The 9,754-nt window shown below is 41.5% G+C and overlaps 1 protein-coding gene across 1 annotated transcript in view; it reads left to right on the plus strand.

The window, feature by feature from the left end:
- The window catches only part of etnk2 (ethanolamine kinase 2), a 22,703-nt gene extending 17,343 nt beyond the window's left edge, over positions 1 to 5,360 (plus strand). Inside the window, exon 9 of the mRNA XM_078249566.1 lies at positions 666 to 5,360. Within this exon, the coding sequence (XP_078105692.1) occupies positions 666 to 738 (73 nt within the window). The 3' untranslated portion in view covers positions 739 to 5,360. The remainder of the gene's footprint in view (positions 1 to 665) is intronic.
- The last annotated feature ends 4,394 nt before the right edge of the window (positions 5,361 to 9,754 follow it).

Raw genomic sequence — 9,754 nt, forward strand, 5'->3', positions numbered from 1 at the left:
TAATGCCTACTTAATCTGCACTTTATGTAGCCTTTATGTAGCCTATTGTATTCTGTATTCCTGTATTGAATGTGAAACTATGTTGTCTTGCACTCTTTTCTTGGCCAGGTCGCCGTTGCAAATGAGAACCTGTTCTCAACGGCCTACCTGGTTAAATAAAGGTCAAATAAATAAAAAAATCAGTGTGTGTGTGTAAGATTTAGTGCAGTGTGTGGTAACCCCCCCCATGTAGGATATTACCTAAGTGATGGGTTGGACTGTGTGTCTGAAAGGAATCTGTCTGTGTGGGTTAAACGGAGCATTATGAAAGACTGAAACTAAAAACCCTAAAAGCCAAGTCTCATTTCTTTTGTGAGCAGTTTATTTATTTTACTGTCAGAATAGCGCCCGCTACATTAGTGTTCTCCACGGGACGAGCTACACAGGGACAAATACATCACCAAAGGTATTTTACCCAAAGGAAGAATATGTTTTGTATCAACATTTGTGAGCGATACAGTTGCCATATTTTTGTCCTTTTTTTAAAAAGTGGAAAGGAAACATGCACAATAGCTGCAGTATCATTCTAGTTGATATTCCCTTACACAAAAAGTGAGGAGAATTCAAACTTGAGGCTGGATTCCTCCTCCTGTGCCATTACCACCTTTTGCTCTTCTTTCTTGCAGGTACGCTGTGCTACGTTTCAACCAGTACTTCAAGACCAAACCTGCCGTTATGGCCCTGCAGATCCCAGAATGAGAGGACAGACTGCAGAGAGAAGACCGGAGTGAGGGTGTAACAGGTTTTATGCTGTGACGTCCTGTAGGGTGGGAACTCTTCTTTGTGAGCTAGCTGTTGATGGACCACTGCTTGGTCTTACTCTTTCATCACAACTCTAGCTCAAGATTGATAAAACTTCCATGGGTTATGTGTGTGTGAGTTTATGCTCGTGTATGTTTGTGTTCTTAATTTATCTTGATAAAAACCCACTGTGTTTCTTTCCCTCTTCGGGCAACTGAACAAGGCGTAGTGAGCACAGCAGCTACATTTTGGGGTAGAGATCACAGACTTGACACCTGCTTTAATGTCTGTCACTCTGGTGCCAAAATGTTCCACAACGCTGGAAATGAAGTTCCAAAGAGGGATGAGACGGTTGAGGGTTTGATGCTGACATTGACAGATTGACAGTTTGTCCCACTCTCTGTGCTTAGAAACTGACTACAGAGGCATTTCACCTGTGATTCCTCAGATTTTACATGTGGTGTGTGTGGTGATACCATACCTCCTCCTCCTCTCTGCAGATATTTTAACACTTAAGTTGATTTGTGCGCTCTTTCCTTCTTCTTTCCTCCATCTTTGATGCTAAGTGCTCGTAGCTGCAGTATTTCTGTACTGCACTTCCCAGAGATCAACTGTGCATCAAACACTGTGGGCGGTTCATCCTTCCTCTGATTTTGCAGATTTTTTTCTGTTGTTGCAGTTTGAGCTTCTGTCAGTTATTCCAAGCAAACTGCTGCTGCTGCTAGACATGTAAAACAAACTGTTCTGTGTGCTAGTGGACTTTTCCCCTGAAAGGACCTTCCAGACACTGAGTGTGTGGAACAGCAAATGGAAAAGCTTTCCATACACTGGCTGATGGTTGCATCACTATTGTGTTATAGCAATCAGTGATAGAGAGTAGCTAAATGTGCATTTATTTATTAATGTATGTGAAGACATTAACATCTCAGGTGAAACAACTCCTTGGATTTTGTTGCTTTAGTGAGCGTTGCTTTGTATTGAATTGGGAAGTGCTATGAAGCAGGAGGGGAGATGGATGTTGGGTAAAGAGAGGGAACCTGTGTAAACGCCACTCTAAACTCTGTGTGCATTTCTGCCCTCAAACTGTTTTCCACCTTCTTGACTTTTATGGTTACAGCGAATCGCTCCGTTAAACTTTCCGGACCTCTTGGAAAAACGCAACCTCTGTCACCCCCGCTGTCAACCCCCCCATCCTCCCCTCTTTTATGCCCTCCTGTGTCTGCTCCCTCCTCACATTACTATCTTTGATCTGCTCCCACCATGGTTTGGTTTCATATCACATTATCTGTTGAGGTTTGAGGCAGTAGCACCTGTTCCACGAGCCATCTGAATTCAGAGACTGCTCTCAGCCCCACACTGTAATCCATTCACATGCCAGATTTGGAGCCACATTTTGTTACCTAATCAGACATTGCACAAGTTCAATCTGGGGAAGATCAAGTCTAACTGTTGTCCAGGGCTGCAACTAGTGATTCTTTTCATTCTCAAGTCATTTACAGATTCTTTTTTTTCAATTGTTTAATCGATAGAAAATGGTGAAAAATGCTCATCATAACTTCCCAGAGCCCAAAATAACCCCTTCAAATATCTTGTTGTGTGTATTGTTCGACCAACAGTCCAAAACCCATTAATGTTTAGTTTACAATGATTATGACAAAGAAAAGCTGCTAATCAACACATTGGACAAGCTTGATTAGCATTTTCTCACAGTTATTGCTTGACAAAGTATGCAGATTATTTGATTAATCGACTAGTCAGTTCAGCTCTACTTGAATGATATTAGACAACTGTTTTTACGGGCTGAGTAGTACTAACCATGGCCAGTAAGCTGATCTTTGGCTTTTTGAAACCTGCACATACCTTGACACTGACCAGTCTCTTGGCAAACAGGCACTGGCCTCATAATGAACTTAAGCACAGGATTCACTCCTCCTCCCCATCACTGATTTGCTTACACTGGACTGATCAACGCAACACACTAATGAATGAATCTGAGCTTTAGATCTTCTGAAGCTGTTCATTCATGCTGGGCTCCAGGAAAGGGATGTGTCCTCTCTCTCACCCACACAGGATATCCAGCCCCTCATCAGGGGGAGACACTGAGCCCTGACCTTTGTCCTCCACTGCAGGTTTCATGTAACCGATTAATTAATTAAAATAAATAACCGTTAATAATTTACCAAGTGAGTAGCGGCCCTTCAAAACAGCAGAAGAGACACTAACTGATGTCGATGGTTTTTCAGTTAGGACAGTTAACCCGAGAATGTGTTTTCAGAGGGATCCCATTTAGATTTGAAATGTGTTAGTGGTTCTTTATTTCTTAGACGTGATGATCAGAACCTTCTGAATGTGAATTATAACTCATTTAAGGGCTGTGAGGCGAAAAAGTGTTTTGAGCGTTACTCGATAAATGATATTTATATAATAAAGATATTCTTTTGATGGCACACATTTGAAAGAAAAAAAACTACCTGCGAAATTGTCTTGAAAAAGCTCAAATCACTCCAAGTGCATTTTTCATTTGGGGATAATCCAGAGGCCCTTGTTTTAGGGGACTTGTAGTGGAGTAATCTGGTTAGTAGATTTGCAGATAATGGCCAAATTAGTGAGCTTGCTGCTTGAGTGCACAATCCTAATACCCTGGTAGGACTTCAGCCTGGACAAAAAGGGCATTTGCACTGAATGAATTTCTCTATTCACTTTATAGAGCACACTGACCCTGATGGAAGCCATTGGTTGACACAGTTTGGGATTTTGGAAGAGAAATGTAGGTTAAAGGTCGGTTAAAGGCTAGAGCTAAATGTTGGGTTGAAGGCCGATTGACGTTGTCCTGAAAAACTTGATTCGTTTGGCCCGTTGGTCGTCTTACCCACTGTGATGTATGGCATCAAAAAATTCAGCATCAAAATCATCTCGGAGTTGTTAAAGGGACAGTTCACCCCAAAATCAAAAATACATGTTTGTCCTCTTACCTGTAGTGCTATTTATCAGTCTAGATTGTGTTGGTGTGAGTTCAGTGCTGGAGATATCGGCCGTAGAGATGTCTGCCTTCCTCCAATATGATGGAACTAGGTGGCACTTGGCTTGTGGTGCTTAAAGTGCCAAAAAATACATTTGAAAAATTCAACAGCAATGTCTCTTTCCAGAAATCATGACCTGGTCACTCAAGATAATCCACAGTCCTGGTTGTCAGCAGTGTCATGTAGGAACTAGTTTCTTTCTACCGAACTACACCCGCCAACCGTATCCCGCACAGAAGGAAGCGTGCTCGTGGACGGGGGGCTTGTCCTCCTCGGCTGAGCTGTACCTGTAGCTAATCGATACTGCTAGCTCGTCTGAGCTAGCTAACATTACAGCTCAGCCGAAAAGGACGTCATTAAAGTTAATATCTCGCCAGTCATGAGCACGAGTCTCTCGTCCCTGAGAACGCTTCCTTCAGCGCAGTCAATTTGTTTTTGGATTTGGGGGTAAAGTGTTCCTTTAAGTTTATCGGTAAATAACACTAACTAGCACTGGACATCAACTAAATCTAAGTAATTGATTTAACAAAACCATTTCAACTCAAGGCTCACTTACTTGCTTTTTCAGGAGCTTTCAAGTGCATCACATGGTATGACATCTGTTCAGAAAAAGCTAGAAACTGGGTTAGGATTGTTTTGTCGAACTAAATGTTAAGTTATGAATTATTTCTCATGACGTTAAAAATGGTTTTGCTTAATCTACAAATGCTTCCGTTGTATATGTGACAACGCAAGTGAGCAAATTAGACCTACGACTGTTCTCCTAAATGTTAGCGAGAGATTTTGCACTGTTGACTGCACTTAAAATCAAGTTGGACGTTTGTGTTGTGGCTCTACAGACCATAATAAGAAAACAATGAGACGTATAAATGCTTAAAGTAACTAGTCACAAAGATGACTTTGACAATTATCTCATGACACATTTACCATTACACATTTGGTAAGGTGAACATAAGCCAAACGACAAGTAGTTATTGAATATGGTCCCTGTTTAAAGACAGCACATTTGATCTGTTTTTGGGGCAACCTCCAGTATCCCAGATGAGTCTGAATTTCCTGTTCCAAGCTGATTTCACTCTTTGTGTTTGGCCTCATATGGTGTTTTATGGCAGTTTTTATTTATTGAGTGAATCTAACATTGCATTTCACACCTTTTTTCTTTTTGTCGTTTTCTAATCATTCCAAAATGGTTAGCTTCAGATGGTTTGCATTGAAGTTCATTTGAGAGTCACTATTTCTGTGTGAATGTACTAACTTAATTTTAAAAAACACTGTACAGATAACTGAGTATTTTTTCCTTTGTATGCTAAATTTACTTTTTGTAAATGTTTTGAGCACTGTGTAAAGGGACCTAGCGTTTAGCTTGCAGATGTGACTTTGTAAATGTACTTATCCACTGCTAAAGGAGATGCTGAGATGGAGGATGTAAATACTGTAAGAAATACTGTGAAAAGCTTAATGTACAGTGATCCTTTACACCTCTGTAGGAGTGGCAAGAGGAATTATTTAACAGTTGTCAGTAAACATTTCCATTAAAACGTATAAAATAATAACCACAAATGTGTGTGCCTTTGATTGGTCTGCTCTCAGAAAGTTCTGGCTATCCATTAAACCTCGAACATATGACTTTTCTTCTTTTGACACTCAGTTCCCTCCTGTTTGTTGGCCTTAACAGGAGGAAGGAAGGAGAGCACTTGTGCTGTGGGACATCCTGCCAAAATACACACACACACACTCACACTCTGCTGCTAAGGTGATGCGACACTTGGGAACATTTCAAACCAAAGCCGTCACTCTGCTTAATACATAAAGTGTTTAGGAGTTTTTTTCATGGCAATGCTAAATATAAACAGCTGTGTTATGTTAAAACCATCTACCTTAGTGGCATTTATGGTAAGAGGTGGTAAATTAATAGGATTTTTAAAACCCTTTTCAACACACTTGAGGCTATGTTTAGTCTTGCAAACATCTCTGTTGTTGTTATAGAAGCTAACAATGCACTAACTAATATATCAAGAGAATAAGAGAGCCAGTCTAATGTTGATTACATTAATGAAAAAGCTATGACAATTCAGGATAACTATTACTATCATGAGATGATGAATGGCTTTTAATGCCAATAGGAAGTGACCTTAAAGGAGAAGGCTGGACACGCACACACGCGTACACGTTTGTTTCACTATCTTTGTGGGGACCCGTCATTAACATAATGCATTCCCTAGCCCCTTACCTTAACCATCACCACTAAATGCCTAACCTTAACCCTTACCCTCATTCTAACCCTAATCCTAAAACCAAGTCTTAACCCTCAAACAGACCTTTAACCTTGTGGGGTCCAGCATGTTGGGCCCCACAAGGCTGTGCAGACCCCGCAAGTATACTGTAGTCCCCGGTTTTTGGACCCCACAAATATAGTAAAACAAGCACGCACGCACGCACACACACGCACAAGCAGAACAGACTGGTTATGACTCCTAACACCCAATGTCTCTTGACTTCATGTGCCTTTTTGATTCACTTACACCATCACCTTATTATATTTAATAGACTCCAATCAAAACCAAGTTAGCTGCCATTCAAGAAATAAAACAATCCAATACATTTTAAATAGGAAGAAATGAAAATGATTCATCCATGGGTAGGATAGAAGGTTACGAATGCGTTAGAAAATCAGCCCCAGCATACATCCAGGACAAGGTCAAACCCTATACCCCAACCCGCCCACTCTGCTCTGCATGAGCCAACCTGCTTGCTGCCCCCTCACAGCGAGGGACAACTAATCACTCGACGAAATCCCGACTGTTTGCGGTCCTGGTTCCCAAATGATGGAATGAGCTCCCTATTGACATCAGGATGGCCGAAAACCTACACATCTTCTAAAAATCTCTTCTGACTACACCTCGGATAAACATGAAGGAAAAAAACGTGTGTGTATATATATATATGTATATATATTTCTTGAAGCTGCACTTCCATATGGCTCTTTGTAGTTCTGCTTATTTAAAGCTAATGTGCTTGCACTTACTACTTGTTGTCTGGAGTTTGCGCCTTCAGGACGCTTTGGATAAAAGCGTCAGCTAAATTTAATGTAATGTAAAAAATACACCATTTGCCTTCCTCACAGAGCTTGTTATGCCAAACTCAAGGACCTGTGAGCTGATTGGTAAGGTTTTGAATGACAAACGAGAGTCTACAGCCCCAGCTAGCTGCCCTGTGAGACTGAACAGCAGTGCTTTGATCCAAATGCTAACGGTGGACAATGCTAACATGCTGATGTTAAGCAGGTATAATATTTACCGTGTTCACCTTCTTATTGTAGCGTGATAGTATAGTAACAATTAGCACAAAACACAAAGTAATGGTAATGCCATTAGGTTTGCAGGTATTTGATAGTAAGCCAGAATATTGGACAATCTGAAATTTGACCTGATGTTTGCGCCATGAACGTAATGATACCCATACCTGGGCTTGTTGTTTCGCCCGGTACTAAGTACCGATCCGATACCAGTCTTTAATTGATAAGCTGTATGCCTCACTGTGTGGAAGTGGGATCATTCTTTATGTGTAAGGCAACATCAGGCTTATAAGTGTACTGAATTGTTATTTGTCATTACAACTGAAGAAATGAATAACTAAGAATTGAACTGAATAGATGGGCTTCATTGACAGATACCTGATCCAACTATTTGAGTCCGTGTTGCTCAGGATGGACATTAGTAGGATAAAGCCTGACATCTGACGCGTCTCTCACAGCCAGATGTCTCCCCTCTCACTGTGTCTGCTATCAGGGCTTAGCTCCCCCCAGGACGGCCGTGATTGGTTTAAAGAAATACAAACAAGCCAGAGTTTTTTCCCCTATCCCAGAATAGATAGTTGGTGTAGCCAGACCATACTCCACTGACAGCACTGACACAGAGCTGTGGAGATAGGTCTGGCAATGTGAGACTGGTATCGGCCTTATATCCAATATCAGTGTATCCCTAGTTTGTGCACACACAGTAGGAAAAGCACAAGTGTAAGTAATGAAATTAATGACGGCTGTATTCCATTTAAGCTGCTTTTATTTCAGGTTCGTGGTATCGTGTATATACTGGCTCACTGTCACTGGAACACTTAAATAGAAGAGCCATTGTTAGTGCTGTTAGTAACACCTGTGCTTTTCCTACTACGACAAGTCAAAATGTCTGCTGTGGAAAAAGCCTACTAACCTGGAATGTCTGTTAAGTGCAGCTGTAATACGTGTTATTAGTTACAGCTGTGCATGACATGTTAAGATATCCACTTTTCAAAGTATTGCGTTGAGTGAAGTGAAAACCACATTTTGATTTACTTTCCTTTGATTTACTAAGACTTTTCCAATGTGATTGATCAGTTTGCATTAGTTGCTAATGGGGGAAAATACAACATGGAAGAATCCGCTGTTGTGCTGATTGTAGGAATATTTAATTAAGAGTATGTGTGTATGTGTTCGTTGCAAAAGAGCTGTGTGCAGTCAAATAGAGGAAGTGGTTAAAAGTACTCCGGGTGACCTCTTGATGCACAGAAGGTTAAGCTTATAGAAATAGTTAGGGTCTTATATGGCATAAAAGTGAATTGTTTAAAGGTTACGAGAACAAGAAGAGGAAGTTGCCCCAGACAGAGGACCCAGTCCTGTGATATATGATATATGGGGTAAATGTAGGAATGAGCCAAAAAGAGCTGAGGTGGTGTGTGTGTTACCATGGGAACGACCTCTGGGAGACCTGAATTATGGAGCAAAGTAATTGCTGAACCAACTGAACCCAGGCTTGTAGGAGAGAGAGTCACACAACCCTGTCTCAAACGCACACACACATTTGAAAATATTCAGCTCAATTTGCATGCATTAAAGCTAGTTCTTAATGATAGGAAAACTAAATTTATGTTTTTTAACACAACCCGTAAGCATGGACCTTTCCTGCCTCATCTCCACACATTACAGGGCAGGCCAATAGAACTAGTTCCCTCGTACAAATACCTGGGATTTATATTGGAGAAAGACATGTCTTTTAAATTGCATATTGAGAAGTTAATCACTAAATCAAAATTAAAGTTGGGCTTTTACTTCAGAAACCGTTCCTGCTTCACACAGAAAGTCAAGAAAAAGTTGGTTGAATCTACCTTCTTGCCAATTTTAGACTATGGAGATGTGTTTTACAGACACTCCACAACGTCCCTGTTAAAATCTTGGATTTCTAAAAATGGATTCTGTGTATCATTCAGCACTGAGATTTATAACCCATGCTAAGTACTCTAGCCATCACTGTGTATTATATGAAATGGTAGGTTGGCCCTCACTCAACACAAGAAGGCTCAAACATTGGTTGACCTTTGTGTACAAATCAATAACTGGACATACTCCTTCATATTTAACTACACTCTTAACATCTAGTAGATCTGCACATAATCTAAGATCAAGTAGATACATAATGTATGATGTTCCACAAACTAAAACAGAGTTTGGAAAAACTGCTTTTTGTTACAGTGCTCCAACTTCATGGAATGAGTTACAGAATCAGCTAAAGCTGCAGGTTTTTATTTCACATACTGAAGCCGGGAACCATCACCTTATCGTGGTGGAGAGGTTTGTGTGTCCCTATGAACCTGAGGGCTGTGTTGTCTGGAGCTTTGTGCTCCTGGTAGGGTCTCCCAAGGCAAAGTGGTCTCAGGTGAGGGGCCAGACAAAGAATGGTTCAAAAATCCTATGAAAAATCGAGGAAGGGATGAAGTGACCCTGCCCGGAGGAAGCCCGGGGCCCCCGTCTGGAGCCAGGCCCAGATGGAGGGCTCGTCAGCGAGCGTCTGGTGGCCGGGTTTGCCACGGAGCCCGGTCGGGCACAGCCCGAAAAAGCTACGTGGCGGACATCCCTCCATCCCATGGGCCCACCACCTGTGGGAGGAACCGCTGGGGTCGGGTGCGCTGCCACATGGGTGGCA

Source organism: Sander vitreus, chromosome 4 (assembly GCF_031162955.1).
Source record: "Sander vitreus isolate 19-12246 chromosome 4, sanVit1, whole genome shotgun sequence".
NCBI lineage: Eukaryota > Metazoa > Chordata > Actinopteri > Perciformes > Percidae > Sander > Sander vitreus.